The sequence below is a fragment of the Poecile atricapillus genome, chromosome 15 (assembly GCF_030490865.1).
Source record: "Poecile atricapillus isolate bPoeAtr1 chromosome 15, bPoeAtr1.hap1, whole genome shotgun sequence".
NCBI lineage: Eukaryota > Metazoa > Chordata > Aves > Passeriformes > Paridae > Poecile > Poecile atricapillus.
In genome coordinates this window covers 5,467,712-5,491,286 of record NC_081263.1, presented here as the reverse complement: position 1 = coordinate 5,491,286, position 23,575 = coordinate 5,467,712, and the positions used below count along the sequence as shown (strand labels likewise).

The 23,575-nt window shown below is 46.9% G+C and overlaps 1 protein-coding gene across 1 annotated transcript in view; it reads right to left on the bottom strand.

The window, feature by feature from the left end:
• The window catches only part of NTSR1 (neurotensin receptor 1), a 54,678-nt gene extending 31,445 nt beyond the window's left edge, over nt 1-23,233 (bottom strand). Inside the window, exon 1 of the mRNA XM_058850708.1 lies at nt 22,529-23,233. Within this exon, the coding sequence (XP_058706691.1) occupies nt 22,529-23,176 (648 nt within the window). The 5' untranslated portion in view covers nt 23,177-23,233. The remainder of the gene's footprint in view (nt 1-22,528) is intronic.
• Between the last annotated feature and the right edge of the window lie 342 nt (nt 23,234-23,575).

Below are 23,575 nucleotides of genomic sequence, written 5' to 3'. Positions count from 1 at the left end.
GGACCAGGTGACATGCAGAGGTAAAAATCTAGCACAGGTAGGGAGGAAAGGAGACAAGAGCCACCTCTCCCAGGTGACAATGTCTCTGTTGGCCAATTAAAAGCCACTGCATTGAACAGGTCAAGTCCTAATGAGCTGTGGGTCCAAAGCCTGACTGGGCAGCTGGAAGGCCCCGTAACCCCAAATCCACATGGTCTTTCAGAAAATGAACCCAAGGCAAAACAGATCGAGAAGGTCACGGCTCTCTCCTGCAAACCACAGCACAGGCGAGCCCTGAATGCTTTTCCATTTCTCAAAATTGATTTTCTTTTTCCCAAATTAAAGTACAAAATGAACATGTGAGACCAAATGCCATAGGATCAGACTGCAAATGAGGCTAATAGGCCAAATGTCAGATTTGTTTCTTCTGAGGAGTCATTACTGAGTACAGACTTTATGTAACCTGCTTTGCTCTAAAGCATAATCCAGCCAGCTAATGACTGGCAGGAGAAAGATATTTTGCCTCTGGAATGGCTCCTTTGCTGTTATAAATTTCTCTGTACCTTACCCCAAAGGGCAGGGGTACCCACCTGCCTGTAGCCAGCATTTGAGGTTGGCTAAAAATCTGACGGATAAGGGAATCCTGAGGTGCTGGGCTAAATAATTCCTTGGACTCCGTATGGAGCAAAGGTATAAACTGCTATTCCTCAAATCAAGATTCTGATTGCAGGTTTAGAAGAATCTCTAACCAGTTCCCCCTGGCAGCTCGAACTCCTGCAGCACAATTCACAGGAGGGCTGTTTTTCAGCTTTACCTTTCTCAAAACCACCCAGCTCCATGGAGGAATGGCTGAAAATGTTGACCTGGAGCAGTATAAGCTTCCAGTCTCCTGACTTGTGCAGTGCAGGAATCAGGAGCCAAATCTCTGCAGGCACCCAGTGACTCCTGGTGCTGCTCAAGGCTCCGAGTGTTGGTCACATCCCCCTCTGCTCACAGAGATGTTGCAGCTGCTGTTGCTGGCACTTACTTACGCTGGCCTCTGCTATGCATTAACCAAAATAATTTCCTTTTTGAAGCACAAAAATTTCATTGCAAAAATTGCTGCTTTTATCCCTAAGGCAGGCTGCCCAGACACAAGACTCTCTCAGGTAGGAACTATTCCTGTCCAAACAGTTGTGGAGGCAGATTCCTCACAGAAGAGGAAGTGATTTAGCAAGATGAAGTAATCACAGTGTTGTGAATGCAGCCAGGATTTCCCTGTTAATTACCACACTGTTAATTAAGGGACCATTTATTTATTAAAATTAATTCTCATCTTTCAAAAATATATTACTTAAAAAGGGGATGTACAGAAGTGTTTATCACTGATACCCTAAGATGCTAATTTCCAAATGTTATGGCTTGTAATCAAGTTTAATTTTCTGACTTATTCTCCAAAGGAGAGACTTTACACCAGTTTTGACATTTAAATTACCTTTGATTTGCAAGTCCAATACCACCATAAATATTCATAGCCAAGAATCGAGTATTTAGTCTTTATTTTTTTTATGTTTTTAGTTCACTACTAAAAACCAGCTCCAGAGCAAGCTGAAGGAATGAAATGAAGCACATCTTATCCGAAACACTGGGAGCACCTGGCTCTGCCACCTAACAATGAACCAACACATCTCGCTCCTGTTTGATGCCGCCGAACAAAATTTGACAGCGAAATCATCCTTTGATCCTTTTCCTTCCATCTCCTCGCAAAAAATCTGCTGTGAGGTGGGGGCTGCTGCCCAGCACTGCCTTGTTTTGGCATGTGCCACGTCCAGCCCAAGGGACAGAGCGAGGGCAGCAAGGCAGGGGCAGCTGCTGGCACGGTTGGTGCCACGTGCTGGGCTGGCACGGCTGTGCCCGGCCTCTGCTCGGGGCAGCCAGAGCATTTTGGCTTTCACTGCCACACAAACACAGCAGCTCTGCTCGCCCTGAGCCCAGCTTGGCACGGGGAGATGCCTGCTGAAAGAATGCCTGGGGCTGTGGGGAAAGAGCCTTTTTGGTGCTGGCTGGCTGGGACCCTGTGAGCTCGCTGACCCTTCCCTGCCCTGAGCTGCCAGCCCTAAGCACGCTGGCCACGGCTATCCCAGGTGAAGGCAGCAGGCTCCAGGCCATGGGGGATCCCTGTCCCCTCTGGCAGTGACAGCAGGGTGTCCTCTTGCTGCTCTTCTGCAGCCCCCATGTCCATGGAGGCCTTGGCACAGCTGCAGTGACCAAGGAGGAAGCTGTGCTGGGGACCGGCAGCTCCCAGGGGAGATGTGCCAAACTCCCCTCCCCTTCCCTGAGCAGAAACCCAGATGAGAAGCAGAAGAGCCGAGATGCTCCTGCCCTTGCTGGTCTGGGTCTCTCTGGTGGCCGATTTCTCTCTCAAAATGTCCTAAAGATGCTCCATTTTTCCTCCAGGATGTTGTGAGAACGTGGGTCAGTGTGGGATGGGAAGGACATGATGGGCTCAGGTGTTGAGCAGCGGGCTCAGAGCCTCAGTGGCACAGAGCAAGCAAACACCTGCACACATCAGTCACAATAAAGGGCAAATTGTCTTCATAATGAAACATTCTCCTCTTTTCAGTGACTGATGACTTCTTCAATTTTTTATTTATTTTTTTTTTTTTTTTTGTATCAGGTACACTTCAAATGTAATTAGTTTCTGCAGTCTTTTTTCTTCTTTCAACAATAAGGCAGGGACAGAGAAGCAGCATTATCACTATCCATTTTTTAAAATAATTTCTATTTGCAAAAGGCTAATAAAAAATCAAGATACACTGTGACCCTTTCTACCCTTAAAGCAAGGAATTTATTTTAAGTATAAACATCTACTTCAGAGATGAGCCACTGCCACTGCTTTAACTAACACAGGATGGAATTTGCCACTGCTTTTATGGCATGTTAGATACCCCCAGCTCACCCCTGCCCCAGGGACAGTAAATATGTACCTCAAATGTACCTCTGCTGCTGCCAGGAGTGTCCTTGGCTTCTTGTGTGGGCATCTTTGCACCACAGTTACAGTGAGAGATTGATTTTCTGATCCAGAACTGAGGTGTCTGCTCCTACCTGAGATCAAAGAAGGACCTGCCTTCCCAGGAACTCACCCAGGTCCTCACTTTGTCTGCTTGCTTTTCATTTCAGTTCATTATTTTAATAAAAGGTATTTTCTCTGCCCTACAAAATAATAGTTTGCAATGGATGACAGGCTCACTTCTGATATTATTTACCTCTTCCATTTGAAAAGGAATTGCTTGCAGTAAAGCCCCATTCAGTCGGGATCTGAGTGTAGCCTTAGAAACTCCAAGCTTTAAAAATGTAAGATGGACCAGAGGAGATCAGGGATGCCAATTTCAGGCCTGTTTCTTCAAAAAAAAACCTGGAAAATGTAATTATTTGGTGGGACAATGTTCCCTCTGGTCAGTTCCTAGGACTAATTTTAATCCAGGACAACAAAACCCTTCCAAATTCACTTTCCATGAAGGACCAGACATGAGAAGGATGAAATTAAGTAATTCAGCAGTGATTTGTTTGCAGAGACTCCATGTTGGTTAGAGAAGACTCGTAAGAAACCCTGGACTTTATTCTCCCAAATAACTCATAGCAATGTAGAAGAGATGATCTTGTGTCACTCTGGTAGAAAAAAAGACATGACAATGGCCTGAAACTTCTTGATTTTTGATTCAGTAAAATCCAAGAGTCTTTTAAGTGACAAGTTCTCATAAATAATTCCATCTAATGGAAGATACTTCGGTAATTGCAGCATTTTAATTTCAGCCCTTTAAGTGCACAGAATTCTCATTAGCACTCAGCATTCAGGTACTGCAATGAATTTTCATGGAGAGAGAATAGCATACACAGCACTGAAATGGTGGAAGTGTGATGAATTTATGCATCATTTTATGGACAAAGATATTAAGTGACTCATTAAGCAAAACCATCCATTCCCTTCTGGGCACAAGAAAGTTTTTATAATTCCTGCTTTTCAGGTAAATAGACAGAGGCAGAAAGTTACTAGGTCTGGCCTAAACCTCTTCTTCCCAAGCATTTCCACAGTGACTTTCTCTGTTTTCTAGCAAGGTTTATTTATAAATGAAGCCTTCCAGTCACCCTGGAGAATCTCAGTTTCCATGCCTCAGTCTAACTCCCATGCAATACTGCCTTGAGTAAAGGTAATAAAAACATCCACAGGGGACCTGAAATGCCAGGCTGGCAGACTGAGTGCATGAATATTATAAATGAATGAAGCAAAATTTGGATTTCAGGACAAAAAATTGCCTTTACACCAGTGCAGAGAGAACTGGGCCTTGTCATGGCAGTTTAAAGGAATTTGCAGTACCTTGGAGAGGTGACACCTCTGTTGGCGTGTGCTGCCAACTTAGAAACCGAGTCATGGAAATTAAAACATCCATGTTCTCAATGATTCCACTGGCACTGGAAGTGCTGAAGGAGGAGGAGGGATATTAAATAAGAGTGTGCAAGAACAAAAGTGCTGCTTTCACACTGAACTCTGAGCTCTCTTGTGTAGCAATGACTCACAAAGTGTCGGGCAAGCGGCGCTCAGCAAAGGCAGCACCATGGGCAGGAAAAGAAGAATCACTGCACATTTTCCTTCCAATTGTCTCCTGTCTTTTAACTGGTTTCAAAACTAGATGTTAGTAAGGAGGCAAATGCTGCTTCCTTCATGTTTACTGCAGTTAAATGCTGGAAAAGGTGAAGCACTGCAGGTAAATCTGATGGGAATCACAGACTCACAGAAGGCTCACCTTAAAGCTCATCTCATTCCAGGCCCTGTGGAATTCCCCATTCATTCCCCTTTCATCCCATTCCATTCCCCATGGGAACACCTTCCACTAGACCAGGCTGCTTCAAGGTCTGTCCAATCTGGTCTTGAACACTTCCAGGACTGGAGCACCCACAGATTTTCTGGGCACACTGTGCCAGGGCCTCACCATGTGAATCATTCCCTCCATTTAGACTGTACTGAGTTTCCACTCAGAAAGGCATCACTGGATTTTGTTTAAGACAGAAATTAAACATTCCCAAAACTCAACTCCCTGCTGAGCTTCTGTTTACAATCAACAGGTGAGTGATAGAGACAAGGACAGTGACCAAAGCCAGGGCTCAGCCAGCGCAGAGGAATTGCTGAGCATCACTCTGTCACTGTTGCAGATGTTTTCCTGTGGGGATGGTTAACACACACTGCTGCTTCTTGTTCCTGTACTTACAGCTCTCATTCATTTTACCTTCTATTTCCTGGCACTGCTTAACTTGGAAAAAAATGCTACAGAGACAGGTCTATGGCAACTTTGACCAATTTTTGAGGTTCACAGCTTAGACAAGAGGGCTGAGAAGTGCAGGTCCCTCCTCACTCATCCCACACCCCTGGGCATCCAGCTACACCCATGTCTCTGCAGCTGCACTCGCTACAAGCAGACAGAGCTGTTGGCTCTGCAAAAATCCCTTTTCTGTCTAAGTATAAAGCCATTTTTGCATGAAAAAATGGTTGTTTGTATGAATACATGCATGGATCAGCTTTAATTCTAAAGGTAGAGTTCAAACCTAATTGGAGTGTGTCAAAGCTTCACAGGTGAGGACCTCTCTGTTGCTGCACAGGGATTCAGCTATTCTGCTTTGCTGCACAGCCTTTGGTAAAGCAGAAATCATAAGGATGAAAAAAAAGGGGCTGGTCTGATCTTTAATGATACAGCCAGTCTCACAACCAAAATAAAAAGCACAAACCAAACATAAAGGGGGAGAGGCACCAGCCACTTGAGTGCTATTTGGATTAATATGTTTAGAACAAATTAGAGACCTTATTAAAGACTCTTCCCCCAGGACCTCTCTGGTCTATACCTGACACATGCAAGGAAAAACATTTGATCTTTAGCAGTGAAGGAGCAAAAGCAAAATAAATTAAAAAAAAAAAAAAAGGCACACTGAAGATAGATATTTCAAACACAATTAATCAAGAGAAAATGCCAAGAAGATTGTGCCTAACTTCTAGGGGACAACTTAAGTATCAGTTTACTTATTTATTACACATTAATTAAAATGCTTAAAAGAAGTGGAACCTGGCTCAGGGAGTGATGAAGCCAAATCAGATGTGCTTTGACTCATCACAGTGGCACAGTGAAAGCTGTACAAAAATATTACCAGGAAGATCTGTTTGGAGAATTTAAGATCATTTTGCATTTAAGGAGTTTTGACACGCTGTTGTAAGGCAATGAAAAGTACAGGGACTGAAGAGATGTGAGAACACAAGTTATAAAAACAACTGAAAAATGTTTTTGTCCTGTAAGAGGTTTCTAATAGCTGAAGTAGTCCTAATTGCCTTGACTAAAGGCAATTAGAAAAAACTAATTAAATGAAAAAGTGAAAGCAAATCTTGTGGCCCTAGAAACCTCCAGTACCTGTGTTATGAGCTTTGAATATCTGCTATAACTTAGACTTGCTCCAACAGCTTTTGCAGTGTTTTTTTTTTGGACCACTCCTGCAGAATGAAGCCTCTAAACTGAGGATAAAACCCTGTGCTTATACTTCTGGAGATCCCTGGCTGAAGCTCCAGCAGCTCCACCAGTCACCCCACGAAGGCTGAGGCAGAAGGATGGGGAGTTACAAACCTGGAGGTTCAGGACACAGCCCTTGCTTAGGAATACAGCAATTATGGACAAATAATCTCCTTAAGAGATTGGTGAATTTGATGCAAAATGAATTTTTGGGAGGAAATCAAAAGCTACTTGTCATAATTCAATATACAGTAGAGACAAAAAAGGGGGAAATGTTGAACTATTTCAGTGTTTTCAAATAAACACTTGTTTTCTCCCTGGAAACACTAACACATTTCTTTTCAAAATATTAAACAAGAAAATATGCTGAACTTCTGCTTTATTTCAGAATTGTCCTAAGCTGAAGAAGAAAGAAGAAAAATATGAGTTATAAGCCCAAAATGAAGCAAAATGATCCACCTCAGCTCAAACTAGAAGCTTAATTTGCACACAAAGTGCTGCAGGTCAACCCCGAATTAATTGCTTAGCTTAACTCATCCCTGATAAATTTCTTAATTCATTCTTCTTGGTCTGACCCAAGCTCCTTTTTCTCCTTTGAAAACAAATTATTTCACAATGGAAGCAGAAGTCCCATCACTGGAAAGGGAGGAGGAAGGAGAAACTCAGCCCACGAGCGCTGGGAGCAGCGTGCCCTTGGGATCACCCACCTGCTCTGATCTCATCTGGAGCCTGCTGACCCAACTGATGGCAGGAGCTCATCTGGGCTCCTGCCACGGCAGAGAAGGTCAAGATTTCCCCCAAAGCTTTTGTGAGGCTCAGCACTTGGGTGCAGAGGTTGTGACAGCAAGGCAACTTTGCTTTCAAGCGTGACCTACAAGTGCCTTCGGAGTATTTTGCCTCTCCCGCCCCCATCCAGAAAAAAAAAAAAATGCGTAGAAATGAAGAAAGTTAATCTGGACTGAAACAAAGGAGGAGGAAACAGCCTGTCCTTTCATTTTGATGGATCTTTCTCTGCAGGGAGCATTGCATATCTTCATTTTCCAGGTATCATTTGGTCTTAGATTAGTCATTCTTGACACGGGCATTTTCCAGCTAATAGATTAAGCTTCTCCTACTGGGCACAAAGTATTTGGATGTTGTCTTGTAAAGTAAGTCGTTTCCTCCCCCTCCTTTTGGCCAGACCAGTGATTACTGCTCGCTGGTTTAGACAGTGAAGGAGTGGGTTATTTTAGAAAGAATGAAAAATAAAATAAAATCTGGGAACATTTCCATTTCCCTCAAAGCTTGCTTAACTTGTTTTAAGGTTTTATTAAAGGCACAGAATGGTTGACAATAAAATTATTTCTCTGAGCTGGGAGAGGTAAAGCAGATTGTTACACACAGGGAGAGGGGAGCTGACTGCTCTCATAAATAAGTCAATGTGTTACTCCTGCAAGACTGGAAGTGGAATGACAGCTCCTCCAGATGCTGATGCTCTACTTCTCTGTGACCCTCAGTAAACCGAAGTTTGCTAAAAATACCCTCCAAAGGCACACGTGCTCCAGGGCTGCAGGAAGCCTCGGAGCAGGGGAGGTTTTAAATGGCCAGATTGCAGCTGAATCCCCCTCCATGCCCAGCTGGGCTGGGTATCACACCTCTGCTCCCAGCTCGTGTGCCCAAACCTCCAGCCAGCATCATCCCCGTGGCTGAGGGGCTTTGTGACCAGGGATCAGGGAGGGCTGGTGGAGCCTGAGCTGCTGAGCTTCCCCAGGGTGCTGGGGATGGATGGATGGTGCCTGCTGCATCCTGGCTGTTTTGGGAGCAAATCATGGCTCTGAGGTGCTGCTGAGCCACTCCACGTTTTAATGGAGACTATTTCGAGTTATGTTTCCAATGGGGATGTTTCCACACGTGCCCAGCCCTGCTCTCCTCCCTGCCCTCTCTTGGCACAGTGAAGAGGCAGGTGATAAGGCACAGCACAAATTAAAGGCAAGAGGAGATGGAAGCCCATTAAATTCCAAAGCAGAGCTTTGTTTTTGGGATGAACATTCCTTCACTCCTCAAAATGCAACTCGTGCAGGCAGTGACTACCCAAGCAGTGGGCAAGGGCATGTCACCTTGCCCTCCTGACACCCAGCAGAGGAAATAAATCAGTGTCATCAAACCCCAGCTTCTTCCTCCCCTTCTTTTGCAATTTGATGTCTGAGATGCATAAGGAAGAGGAAAGCACAAGTATGACAGGGTGATTAGTGCTAATCTTTACTCACACAGAGAATAAGTTACCAATCAGCCCCTCCGTCCCTATCTCCTTATTTAAAATGCAAACTAACATGAATGAAACAATAACATTTTAATTAGATGGAAATAGAAAGCTACAGGAGAATGCCATTGTTGTAGCAGTCTGAGGTTCCTGAGCTGCATGTAATGACTTTGGAGGATCACACACTAAAGGGAGAGTTACACAGCACAGTTTCCACAACACTTTTTGCACAATTCCATCTCTTCTCACTTTCAGTGATGAAAGCCAGGGACAGCTAGGGTGGGAAATTATTTCCCTTCCAGTGCAGCAAGGACAGCCTTCTGGGAAGCAGACCCAGCCCACACTCCAATCCTGCCTGTTTTATTTTAAAAATAAAAGAAGAAAAAAAACCCCAGAGCTCCAAACCAAAAGATGCCCAGAAAACATCAAAAAAATGGAGAACATGTAAACCATGATGGAAAGTAGAACAAAAGAAAGGGAAAGCTGGAAGTAAAATAACACATGAAACTTTTCACAAGTATAAGGATGCACTCTGACAAGAAAGGCTGTCACAGAGCAGTTCTGATGTCAGCTTGCACTCTGGTGTGGTCCAGGGATCAGCCTGGTTCCCCCAGACTCAGCACAACTTCAAGCCCAAATTTTGGAGAGGCACAGCCCAGACCACACGGTGCATCGAGGCTTTCGAGGCGGGGCCTGCTGCCAACACAAAATGTGTCACTGTGAATCATCCACACACCAGTTTCAGGCTAAAAAATTGTTCCCTGAATCATGGTGAAAAGCACAAATGTTCTGCTCTGAAACAGAAAATTCACTGACTCCTTCTTGAGCCAAAAATAGGGGAAAGGGTTATGTAAGTCATTTACTTTGAAAAATAAGCATTTCAAAGTTATCTAAACAGCACTAATAACAGGGAAATCTCTGTTTATTTAGTAAGCCCATTTTTTTGCTGGGCTTGGTGCTGGTGCTCCAGGCAAGTTTATCTCATTCACCTTAAAACAATTTAAACACAAAACTTCACCCAACATGTGTGAGAGGCTGGCAGGGCAGCAACTCCACATCTAAATTACCGCCTTAACCACGTGCTCCTAAAAACATCCCAGGTTTTGGTGCACACCACATTGTGAGCAGAAGGAGAAGCTGGAAGTATTTTGTGAGTAATTCTTGGAACAAGCTGCTTTCTTAGGGGTGACCAGTCCACATTTTATCACTGGTTTACCCCATTTCCAGCCCAATCAACTTGGATGGAGGAGGATTTCTGACAAGTTGCAGCTAGAATTACAAATGAAAAAGCCATGGTTATTTTCTGCTGAAATTCTTGTCTCCCTGGATAAGTACTCTACTTCCCTGAGCAGTCTTTGCAAATAATTCTTTGTGACCAGACACAAAAGCCCTGTTTTCTATGAGATCATTTATCTCCAGCAAAGCTACAATGGAATATCAAATGAAGGCATCAAAACTCTGTCAAAACAACCACTGCCACAGCCTGGAAAGTAATTATTCAAGGCTTCTTTCTTGATGTTTGCTGGTAATAATTTTCATCAAGTTCATTCCCAGAAAGGGCTGGGGGATTTTCTCCCCACCAGCCTCTTGGGATGCCACCCACAGCAGGGTCCAAGGCCAGGCTGGACAGGGTTTTGGAGCAACTTGGTCCCCCACAGCAGGGGCTTGGAATGAGATGGTCTTCAGGTCCCTTCCAGCTAAAACCATCCTGTGATTCTGTGATTCACCACTGGTGAAGAGGCCTTTGAAAGCCAAACCCATTCCTGGGTGATTCCCAAGCTTTGGGATCACCCAGCTCCGAGGAGCTCAACACCAGCCCCACCTCAACACCAGCCCCCTCTTTGGGACTGGTGTCTGGTTGGAAGTGAAGGCAGCCAGGCAGGAAGGCTCCTTCTCCACCTGAGTGGTTTCCCTGCTGCTGAGATGCTGGGTCCTGGCAGGAGAGCAGCACTGCTCCTGAGGATGCTGGAGCTGATCGCTCGATGTGATGGCTCCATGGAGCATGAGCAGGTTTTCCAAGTGTGCTTGGAAATTTGTGAAATTTGTAGGACAGAAAGAGAGGGAAATCTGCTAACTATTAAGGTTTTCATAGAATCACCACTGCTTAGCCACTCAGTATGGAAATTTTTCCTGACATCCAAGCTGGCCCTCCCCTGGTGCAATTTGAGGCTGTTTCACCTCATCCTATCATTCAGTGCCTGGGAGCAGAGGCTGACCCTCAAAAGTGTGAGGAACTGAGGTGTGGACCAGCCTCCCAAAGAGGAAAGAAGCCCAATGCTGGAATGGAATTAATGCCCAGAAGATTTTCAGCTGCTCTTCAATCTTGTCTCAACAGGACCCACAGGTCACAAGTCAGGATAATCTCTCCAGCCCGATCAATACACGTGGCCTTTTAAGCAAGCTCCTCTCTGCTGGCTTAGGAAAGGTGTTACTGCAAATCCACATGGAAAATCAGGCACTGCACCCTGACAGACACAGCCCCAGCTAAAGGCACCTGGCACAGCCACGCTGCTGCAGCCCTGGGAAACTGGGGGGAAAAAAAAAAGAAAAAAAGAAGTCTTTCAAATCACCTGAAATAACTCCTCCTCCTGAAAAATCACCTGGAATGTTTTAGTTTTTTTTCTCGAATTTGAGAGCACAGCTCTGATTTAGAGCAGCAAGGGAAGGCATTGCCTGTCTCTTGTGAATTCAGGAGGGAGGAAGTCAGTCTGTTTGCAGGCGTGTGGCTGCTGTGCACAGCTCCAGCTGCAGTTGTAGAGCTCCAGTCAATAGTTGCTTTACAGAAAAAAACAGTTTTGTTTTGCAGGCACAAAGACCTCTTCTATCCCTACCCAGCAGGAGGTTTATAAAACTGTCATTTCTTGCCCTGTTTCTGCCCTTGCCTCTTTGCTTCTACTTCTTATAGGCTGCCAGTGTTTTTTTATTGCTTTGGGTGTTTTCTTTTAATTGAAACTGAGTAAATTGCATTTTCCCCTAAATAGTTGACGAGTTTAACAAATTTTTTCATTATTTCATGGGAGGAAAAAGCAGCAACCTTTGGAGCAGAAAAGAGAAATGTTATTTGAACTTGGTTTATGCAAGAGCACAGAGACATAACCCCACAATGAGGAGGGTAGCTCCTGAGGGCCCTTAAAAACAACTTTTGCCTGGGCAATATTTAAGAGATGAAGTCTAGCACAGCACTACATGATATGAGAAAACCTCTGGGGTATGAGCAGTGATTTTTCCTTTCCCAAACACACTCTTTTTAAAGTAATGAAGACTGCAGCAAGCTTTATTTCTGGCTGCTCACTGTATCTGTGACTGTCTTGCAGCAACTCCATTGATAACAGGGGGAAGAGGGAAGATAAAAGCAATCATGGAAGGGAAAGCCCTTCTGCCTCATCTCCCTCTGATAAAGCCATTCCCTGCAGATCAATCTCTACCCCTTGTGCAGGAACTCAGGCTAGGCAGGGAGGGATGGGTGGGAGACTCATTTGTTGGGAAGAGACAGAACTGCAAAGCAGTAATGCACCTGGCATCTCATTCTCAAAAATAAATGGCCCCTGCCATATTTCATCTTGCTTCTCTTTTCCTGCAGGACCCCTATCATTAATATCACTGGTGAGCAAGATTCCTGTTCTTTCATATAAAAATTCAGAGCAGCTCCCTCAGTCACAGCTCTGTCCTGAAGCCCCTTCCCTGTTTTTAACCTGAAACACTCCTCTCCTTCCAAGCATCTCCTTGAGCTGCCAGCCTGGCCCTCACCCAGTGGGAACCTACAGAGGGGGAACTGGAGGAGCAGGCTGGCAAGGGGTGGCACCAAGCTGAACCCTTGTTGGAACAGGACAATACAGGAACCACCAGTGGGACCTGGTGGGATCTGAGAGGAGCAGGGAGGGTTTGTGGCAGGGAGCTGAGCTTGGGCAGTGGGTGCTGGCAGCCCCAGCCTCTCTGTTTTGCTGTTATTATTTATCTCCTCTCTGTCCTGGCCCTTGGCAAAGCCCTTTTCTTTGGGTAATTGTGGTTTTGTTCTCACTGGAAGCACTTCCCTGGGACACACTGTTGGTGACACCCCTATACTTTGGCTTGTGATGAACTGAGGGAAAATGTACCCATAATGGAGCTCAGTTGAAAATTCTGTGAGCTTTTTGCTGTTCCCAAGCAGAGTATTCAGCAGTGACACAAGGTCTAATAGGCTTCTGCTGTTTCCTTCAGCTCAGAAAAATGGCTATTGCAGCTGCTAGTGCTCTGTCTTCAAACAAACTCCCTTTCTTGCTAGATACTAGAGAATAAATGGTATTTCCTTGGTTCCAGGATGCTCTTAGAAAACAGCCATCACATCAGGCAGTGTTTCTGGCCCTGCTGCCACTGCACTGACCTCTCTCCAGTTAAAGCTGGTTGTTCCCTTCTCATCCTCCAACGCTGCCCTCAAGCAACAGCTGCCCTTGGGAGTCTCCCCACTGCTTGACTCCCTCTTGGAGAAAGGAGGGGAGAGGTTTCCCTTCCCCTTTGCCACAAGAGACAAGCTCTCAGCAAGAGGCAAGCGCAGCAGTGACAGAGCCAGTGTCTGCATGATGGCACAGGGAACAAGTGGTGTCACTCTGCAGGAGCAACAAACAGCTTTGGCCACATTTTAGTGTGATGTTAGTCACGTTTCTCCTCCATGAGAGGTGAACAGAGGGAGGAACAGACCCAAAACAGATACAAACCCAGGCAAACCTACTAGAAAATTCCATAATGAGGTGCTGGGCCCATGGCATTACACCTGACGAATTCACCACATGAAGATCCAAAGGAATAAACCAGCTCCAGATAATTTCAGGCCATGAGAATATGTTCAGTATCATCTTAAACTTGGCGAGATTAATTTTCCTGACAGCCTGTTTAAAAGCAAAGTGGGTTATATGATTAAAAGAAATAAACCCTTCCCCAATGCCCTATTGCATGACCAGCAAAAATAGCCTCTCTAGGTCCTCACCTACCTGGATGTCAGCATTTCCCAGGGGTTTTCATGCCTCCAGCCCTTTTCCTTGACTGTGGAATCACAAGCAGGTTCTCAGGAACTGATTTTTGCAAAACAGCAGGCTTAGATATAGATTTTTGGATTCAAATATTGCCAGCAATTGCCTACAAAGCACAGGGCACAAATCCACAGCGTATAAACCAGAGTAATAGAAAAGCCAGGCTGTTAATCTTCATAATGTGCCTCTCAGTGGGGATTTCACTTGAATGTTATTTGCATTAAATATGATACTGAGTGGTGGATATGCAGTTATAAATAAATTAAAGGCCATATTTAAGTCAAACACTGTTCCCCCTGTTGACTGCAGCCCCAAGTGTGAGAGCTGCTAACAGTGGACTGTGCAGCTCTGCTCATCTGCATGATTTGCTGAAGGGAAAAGTGGTGGCAACTTCCATCCTTGGTGCCCTGAGAAACTCTTTTTAGGGGGAAAAATATCCTTTTTTGTGAGGTGAATGGTGTCAGCCCAAGCTCTGTGAGTGCTGGAAGTATTGTGGACACTTTTGCTTCCCTCTCCCCATCCCCACACTCTGCTTATGGATTTTCTCCATAAAGGCTGAGCAGGCAGGAGGCTGTGCTGGAGCCTCCCCTTGGGCTGCTGAGGATGGGAGCAAAGAAAATTCAATTAGACTTTCAAGGCAGGAAAAAAAGGGCTTATCCCAAAGGAGAAGGGAACTTGGTTACTTTTCTGCTGCTTTTTCTCAGTTTTTCTCTGCTGCAGCTCCTCTCAGCCTCGTGGAGCCTCAGGTATTACAGGGTTTGTTTCCTGGCATGGTTTGATCTCCAGGCTGTGTTCAGAGTGCCAGGCTGGCCAGGTGCCCAGCTCCTCTGGACTGCTGCACTCTGAGACACTTACTGAGCAAATTTCTACCTTTTCTTGTTTGCCTTTCAAGGGATTTTCCATCCTGCATTGGCCAGGAAACACCTGCAAGCTGTGAGGGAGACAAGCCTGAGGCAGAGTTTGCTCCTTAGGTTAGTAGGTGCAGTCTATTAAGTGTGTTTGGGGCATACACAGTTCCCCATCAATGTACCTTGAGGTCAAATAATCTCTTTATTAGTCTAAACTTATCCTTCTTCTGCCTACAGTGCTTTATCAAACTTGACACACTTGGATTTAAGGAACAAGTATGACAGTATCACAAGCCCGTGACTGACAGCAATAAAAAATGAAACCTGGAAAACTCAAAGGATTGAGTTTCTTTTTTTTGGAATTAAATGAGTTTATTAAAATGTATAAATTACCCCTGTGGGGATAAAATGTAAGGTCTTTGAAGGAGGAATCAATAATGATGCGAGTAATGAGTTAAACTTTCCCAGCAGCTGTGTGAGCTGCATTTTTATAAGATGGTTTTGAAAAAATCATTGAATAGGAGGGGAAAGTGAGTTAATTTCTTATTGAACATACTCAAATAGTTATGGACTTATTAAACAAATTCTCCAAGGGAACAAGGTGGTACGAAAGTCCTGCCACATATTAAGACCACATTTGCTCGGTTCAGCAGTGCAGACATCCTTTGTTCTTGATTAAGTTAAAATTAATAGGATGTGGCATTGCAATGACTATATTAATTAGCTCTTTGGAGTCCTGATCAAAAGTAGGGGTCTGCTGAGCCAGATGTCATCCTGCATCCAAGTGGCAGATCCTGCATCCAAGTGCTCGTGGCAGATCTGCAGCAGCTCCGGGCTCCCAGGTCTGGCTGGAGCTGGTAAGGTGATGAACCCCTTCTTTCAAGGTTAAAGGAGGAGGAAAGTGGGGTGGTTAAGGGGTGAGATTGCTCCTCCTCTGGCTGCCTGACACCTCACAAAGCCCTGAGAGCAGACCAAGGCAGCAGGGAGCAGCTCAGGAGCAGGGCTGAGGTGCCCAGGAGGAGAAGGCAGCAGGAACACCCATGGATGAGCCCTGTGACAGCACAGCCATGAGCAGTGCCACCCAACCCAGGGCACGGCCTCTGGCACTGCTGCCCCTCCCATGCCTCCCTGATTTAGTGATTCTGAATATGCTCTGTCCATGAGGTGCTCCCAGCTTTTTCATGAGCATTTTGCATAAAGCAGATGCTTTTTCTCCCCTTTCAAATACTAGGCTTTATGAAAGTTTACATTTTTTCCTTGTATTTTTTTTTTTTTTTCTACTAGGAAAATCTCATCTCTATGACTCTTGTCTTCAGCTGACAATTGCTCCTGGCCCATGAGAACACAAAAGCTTCAAAGAAACCTCACTGAACTTCTCCTCAAAGGAAGAAGTTCAGCTACAAAGACCTTGTCCATCGTATCTTCCTTTCCCTGGGAGAGGAAAAGCCCCCATGGAGCCGTGCCCAGCAGTGCACTGTGCACTGAGAATTACTGAAGTGAAAAAGCCACAGGAGATGAGGAGCAAATCTCACAAGCTGAAACCACCTGCAGGTGAGCAGCTCCTCCAGCCCACCAGATGCATCCACTCCAAAGGGCGAGGATGAGAGTCACACAGCACAGCCCTGTGCCACAGCATCCTCTGTCCTGGCAGGAGCAGGGGTGATGAAGAGTTTCTGGTACCCCAGGGAGGGAGGAGGAGGATGGACCTCCACAGACAAGGCACTTGAATAATGGGATACAAATTTATCTCACTGATATTTTCCTCCCATATGCAGAAAACAAGTGAATGCAGAAAAATACTGGGAATGAACTGTCAGCTCAGAAATTTGCTCCCCACTCAGGGTTAGTACTCCACCATCACCAGCTTTTCTAAACCTGAGGGTTTTTTTTCCTGAATAACTCATCAGCTCAACTGATTTATCATCATTATATGTTTGGGGTTTTTTTTAATCCCACACCTAAGAGACTTTGCAATTGGATTGGAGAAGTGGTATCCATGGGAAGCAAGACATGGGGGAGATATTACTGGAGCATGATGAGCAAGCTGGGCATTGGAGGCATCTCCAGCTTCACACAGTGAGGATGGCCTGTCCTGGAGGGCAAAGAACGACCAGACTGATTGGGAATGTAAAAACACAGATTCATCTGCTTAATGTGAGGGAAAGGAGGGGTGGCAGCACTGGGCCTGATGGGGTTGGCATTTAATGTTCTGTGCTTTAAGGCTCAGATTTCCCTCCTGGCCAGCCCAGGACCCCACCACGTCCCCCAGCCCCTCCAGGCACCACTCACTGCCCCATGGGCCTCAGCAAGGGGCAATTTCACAGCAGGGAAAAAGCCATGGGGACACCATGGAAGCCCCTCTGTCCCCCAGCCAGGCACCCCTGTGTCCCACAGGGGGATGCTGCCCATCCTGCCTGCCTTGGGCAGGACACAGGAGCGTTTCTAAACGTCAGGAAGCAAAAAGTGCCATCTGTGAGTCTCCAGCAGATGCTGCACAGAGATGGGAGTGAAAGTCTTTAAGGGAAAGGAGGGGGGAAGCAGGGAGATGACAATTAAATAGCTGTTTTAAATGATCTGAAAGATTAAAGGCAGATGAAGGTTTCTGGATTTTCTTTTTTTTTTTTTTTTTTTTTTTTTCTCTGGGAAAAGCAACTACAAGATTACCTTCACCTCTTCTGCCTCTGCAAACTGCTGGTAAGAGGAAAACCTAAGAGCTAAATTGATCAGCCACATTTCCTCATTTTTTTATTATCTCTCCATCTGACATCTTGGAAAGGGGGAGGGAAAAAGAAATCAAGTGAATTAAAACCAATTGGGGGGAAAAAAGAGAAGAAATTATGTAAGAACTGGCAAAACACAGCAGGCCAAGTGGTTATGTAAAGCAATGAACACAAGAGCTTATTTAAATTAGATCTAGCTGCGAGACAGAGCAGAGTGTAAACGGGCTGGGATTAGGCAGGCTGGGCTGTCGTGCATATGCTGAATTAAAGCCCTGGCTTCCCTGAATAGTCCATGAAGGAAAGGCAGCTTTTTAGGGATGCTCCCACCACAACAGATGGGCATCGCTGCTGGGGCAGGGGTCCCTCTCCACCACTGTGGGGATGGATCCAGACACATTTACACACCGATATCTTCAATTTCCTGTCTGCCTGAGGGTGTGGCAGCAGCATTACCTGATGGGACACAGTCATGCCACAAATGTGCCATTTGTGGTGCCATCAGAGGGGTGAGTGGCACCCAGGACTTCTCTGGTGAAGAGTGATTTAGAGCAGCACTGTGATTAAAAGCCACAGCAGGAGTTTGGCTGTGACTTAAGGAAGAGAAATCAACTTCAATTCCTCTAGTCAATACCAGTATAAACACAGGATTCCTGAAGCATTTAATCCTGGATAGGATTTGCCAGCAGACCTGGAGAGAATTCAGCCACTTGGTTTTATGGCTTGCTATTTTCACTTAATATGGAGAAATGCTTGTCACGTTTATTTACTTGGCATCACAGATCTGATGGTGGGCAGGGCCCTGCCTTCCACAGCACCAGAGCAGTGAGCACATGCCACCACCCTGCCAAGGTGCTCCTCACCAGAGGAAAGTGTAAGGGAGTGTTTGCAACATCATACACGGAATTAATAACTCTGTGAGCCTGTCAGACTAATGGAAATGGAATGGATGACCTTGGGAGAGTGTGTAGAGAGCATGGTAATGGGCGTCGAGGCTCCTGGCTCTTCATTTCCATCCCCTTCAAACCTGAGGCTCTTTGGCAGGTCCCTTCAAAGGCATTGCATGAAGAAATAGAGGCAGAAATAAAACTGAGGAGCCATTTGGGCAAACAGTTGTTTCATGTGCAGGGTTATTTACTCCACAAATCATCCAAACTGTGAGCAGGCTTCACAAAACATGCTGAACGAGGGCTCTGGAGGGATGGGTGAGCTGCAGTGGTGCAGGGTGGGCTGAGGCAGGGCAGACCCACAGGGGAACAGAGATCCCTCAAAAGGGCGAGGAGGTCCCGAGGAGCTCCCCAAGTGCTGCCCTAACAAATGAGCAACTCGGAGCTGCTGGAGCTGTGGCAGTTTCTGGAGGAGCAGGGCCTGCTGCCATGTGTTTTAATAAATGGGATCACACCAGCTGTCCGTGCAAATCAAACATTAGCATGTGTCAGACGCTCTCCCCAGGCACTTGCTCTGACTTGGGGGACATTTTGCAGCAGGGCCATCCACGCACAGGCTGTGCCATGCCAGTGGGAAAACATCTCCCCCTGTGAATTTTGGGGTGCCAGGAGCTGCCCACACCCAGCTCTCCTGTGCCCAGTCCAGGCTCAGATGAAATCCTGGGATTTTAGCTTGAGGAGCTGCCGGCTCTGTGTGTGGGGACTGACGGTGCACCAGGGTTGTAGGTATTCCCTCCAGCTTCCCCTCTTTCCTCAGGTTCTGCTGTGAACCTCTCCAAAAAACAGGTATGAAGGTAAGAAAGTAATAAGCAAGGAAATCAATTTGCACTGCATCTGGCCAGTAAAATTCAGAGCTTTTTGAAATCAGGGCTGAGACCGTGTGATGTTGATGGCACCCAGGGCTGCACAAGGTAGATCAGGATGCTCAGTGGGACCCTGTTTTGAGGGTTCCAGAGCCAACCCCACAGGCACAGACTCGTAAGTGACCTGGGAAAACCTCTCATCCTGCCCCAGAACTCTCATATCTATTGCTGCCACAATGAGGAGCTTTAAAACCTCCTCCAGCTGAAGTGCCATGAAAACATGAATTTACTTGTTATGGCTTTAAGAGGTGTTTAATCTAGGTGGAAAAAGAAGCTAAAACCGGCAACAGTGCTTCTCAGAGGACGTCTGCCAGCTAAAGAGTTTACTAGACCTAAATAATGTGGCTATAATGGACTTACTGCTGGTACCAGATCCCATGTGGATGCCAAAATCCAAACCAGACATCCCTGACTGGCAGAAGAAACATGAAAACTTGCCAGTGGAGAATATATAATAAACCAGATCCACAGGCTGATTCAAGCAGCTGCGAAAGGACAGTGATGAGCAAAGCTAGAAAACAGCTCTAAGAATTTCATATTAGAGGCCACACAGGGCTTCTGCCTCAATGGTAAGAGGTGAGATGTGCCTGGTGTACAGATCATGGGGAGATGCAGTGTCACCTGTAGAACACCTCACTTACTGCTCTTCCTATGTGCTGCCCTGAACAGTTTGTAATTGCTACAAGAATATCAGTAATTACCTCTTACAGTTGTTGTGGAGCTTAAGTGGTGCAAGTTAATATGTGCAAGAACCAAATATCCTGAGAACTGTTTGAATAATTACTTTTTTTATTATTATTACAAGGAATCCTGATTGTTCACATTCAGTCTAATTTCACTCAGGAATATTCATTAAAATTTGAATACTCAAAGCAAATACAGAGGAACTTTTTCAAAATCAGAGATGTTAAATTACTACAACTTACAACTAATAGCTACCCTACATCTCAGAATATTCTGTGATTCTGTGAAGTATTTTTTCCAGGAAACTTGTTCCAGTTCAGAGAGGATCATTCTCCTGTAATGATCCCAGCAAAACCATAGCTCACTGGTCTCTGAGGATATAAATGGTTACGATGCCCTGTTTTGGGACAGAACATGAACTTCTTTCAATCAGTCAACAAATAAAACCACTTGGACAACTAATGGCTTTTTTTTAAAAAAAAAGCCAGTTTGCTTTAGACAGTTTGCCAAACAGGAATAGAAGTGAAATATGTTGAGTGATTTATTACAAGTGATTTGCCAGCTCAAGCAAGTGCATCATCGCTCTCCTTAATTTAAAGACAGAAAATGAATGCAAAGAGATGCAGAGATGCTCTAAAGCAGCTTGAACCCACCACGAAAGACCAGGGCTCCAGATTGCCACCCAGCAAGACCTCTGCACGTCATACTCCACATCAGCACTGCCCTTTCTCTCCCGGATCTTCCATCATTTGTCTTTTTTTAAACCTCTGCACGGCTTACGCCGTGAGAGCGCTGGCTCACACGCTGTGCGATGGTTTCCATTAACGCACTTCAAACCTGACTTGCAGCTGCTTTGCTTATTCACTCCAGAGCCCTCCCTGGTCCAGGGCCCTGCCTCACGTTGTGTGATGCTTCCTTGTGCTCAAAGGAATGGAGTGAAACCATGAAACAACCTTCCTGTCTTGGCAAAGCCACTTCTGCAGCCAGATCCCCCGAGAAGGAGCAGACTGAAACACTTTGGAGCTTGGTTCGTCCTTCTCCCCCAACAGCTGCCTCTTTATTTTAACTTTTACATTAATCTACTAGTTAATTAAATATATATATGAGGAAAAGCCCACAGGTGAAATTCACTTACACATAATGCATTCATGTCTTCCTTCTCCTGACTTGGCTAATGGGATAAGGTATAGCCTGAATAACAGCAAGACTGTAAAGGTACATGAGAATTGTTTAAAGTGTAATCTCCAAAGATATGGATAGGAAATAATCCTCTGGTTTTAGCCCTACCATGGTAACAATGAGCATCAGTTTAATCCTAGAAGGAAGATGAGTGGAAATAATGCATTTCAGTCCCATTGTTCTCAAATCAGATGGCTCACGTCTCCTCAGAGAGCAGAGAATTTGGGTTAAGTACGCTGGGCTGCCGCTGACAAAACCTTCCAGGCATCTACAGGAGAAATGCAGTCCTCACCACCTCAGATGAAAGTTAGGGATCATGACAAAATGCAGAGGGAATCCAGGGCTTCTATCAGTGCTAGATTTTGGTTTACTGGAAGAGTACAGAAGGGAAACTGGGAGGGTTATGTCTAAACATTTACTGACTGGTCTTAAATCTAAATGCACATTCCCTCACCTGCTTTTAGTGGGAAGGAATAGTTCTGGTTCATTTCCATTTAAGTTCCCTCCCTTCAAGTATGGGAATATCCCAAAGACTTCAGTACACATGCAGCCTTAAATTCCGACTGCCCGCTGATTAACCCCACCTGAAATTCATGTTCCAAATAAAAAATTGAGCAGCTATCACATGCAAGCCTGGCAGTCAAGGGACTATGGAGATTGGTGTCTTGCTCTCTTTTGTCCCTCCTTCCGTGTCTCTTACATTTTTCAAGCTCAATGCTCCAGTAAACAAACGCCACAACCCGCCGGAGCACGGCGAGTGCCGATGCTGAAATCCCTTCCACGCATGGGCGTGTTGGGTTCAGCACCGTGCAGAGAGCAGCAAAGCCGTGCTGAACTCAGGAGGGGCTGCTAAAACCAGCTACAGATTTCCCCAAAACAGCAAAAATAGCAGCCTCTGGCTTCCACAGCGCAGGTCCTTTTCAGAAGCCTATGCTACACCCTGTATCCAAAACTTTCTGAAATCAGGAGCTGTCACTACACTGAAGAAAAGGGCTGTGGATCAACACAACGAACTGGGAGAGGGGGTTTTAATGGTTTTATTCCCCCTGAACTTGCTGGCCGCTTTCCAGCAGAAGGGAAGGAGATGCAGAAAATTAAGAGAAAGGGTGGAGATTTGGGGTTTTCTGGCCACCTTTGTGGGGGACCCGAGAGTCCCCGGCGCGACACGGCGGAGCGGGATCGGCTGTCCCGGGCTGTGCGGCACCGGGAGCTCCGGACCCGGACAAGGGAAGCTCCGGGCACGGGAAGGAGCTCCGGGGAGGGTTGCAGAGGCCCGGGGCCGGATTAAGCAGGGAGCAGGATTTAGCCCGGTGCAAGGTCTCTGCTGAGCGTGGCGGGGCAGGAGCGGGTGCGGGGAGGGGCGCAGCAAGCGGAGCCGAGACCCCCGGGAATCCCTCCTGAGCTCGCCCTGGGCCGGTGCTGGCTCCCGTCAGGGCTGCCCGGGACACCCCCATTCCTGAGCCGAGCCCCGCTCCAGCCTCCCCCTCCTGCCCCGCCCGGCTCCGCAAAGTTTGGGCAGCCGGGGGAGGGGGCCTGGGTCCTCACCTGGATGACAGTCTTCAGCGTGGAGGTGTCCACGATGGCGGTGCAGATGAGGGAGTCCGGATCCTGGTCCTTGCCGTAGATCTGCCCCATGGTGAAGATCATGGGGATGGCGAGCAGGAAGGAGGCGATCCAGATGCAGCTGATGAACTTCTTGGTGCGGCTGCGGGACATGATGCTCTTGGCTTTGAAGGGGTGGCAGATGGCCATGTAGCGCTCCACGCTGAGGCTGGCGATGTTGAGTGCCGTGGCATAGGTGCAGGCGTCCCGGAGGAAGTAGTAGCCCTTGCAAACGGCCCCCCCGAAAGCCCAGGGGTGATGGACCCAGATGAAGTTGTAGAGCTCGATGGGCATGCAGAGGAGGAAGATGAGGAGGTCGGAGAAGGCGAGGCTGGCCAGGTGGTAGTGCACGGTGCTCTGCAGGTTCTGCAGCGACTTCTTCCGCACCAGCGTGTACGCCGTGATGGAGTTGCCCACGGTGCCCACCAAGAAAAGAGCCAAGTAGATGACGGTCACCATCACTTTGGAGTAGATGTCGGTGTTGACGTCCAGGTCCTCCTCGTCGGGCACTTTGGGGAGCAGGTCGGAGCGGTTGGACGCGTTGGCATAGCCGGGGTGCGGCACGGCCGGGGCCGTGGCGTTCGGGTGCATCCCCGGCTCCGGGCAGCGCCGCCCGGGCCCGCCGCTGCCCCCGCCGGGGAACTTGGCTCGTTTTAATGCGGCGGGAGGAGCCGGCGGTCCCGGGGCTGCCGCGCGTGTGCGACTGCGAGACGCGCCCCCCGCTCGGAGCCAGCCCGGCTGCCTCCTCCCCGCGGCTCCCACACCCACCCCGATGTGTGCCCCGGCTGCTCCCACACCCACCCCGATGTGTGCCCCGGCTGCTCCCACACCCACCCCGATGTGTGCCCCGGCTGCTCCCGCACCCACCCCGATGTGTGCCCCGGCTGCTCCCGCACCCACCCCGATGTGTGCCCCGGCTGCTCCCGCACCCACCCCGATGTGTGCCCCGGCTGCTCCCGCACCCACCCCGATGTGTGCCCCGGCTGCTCC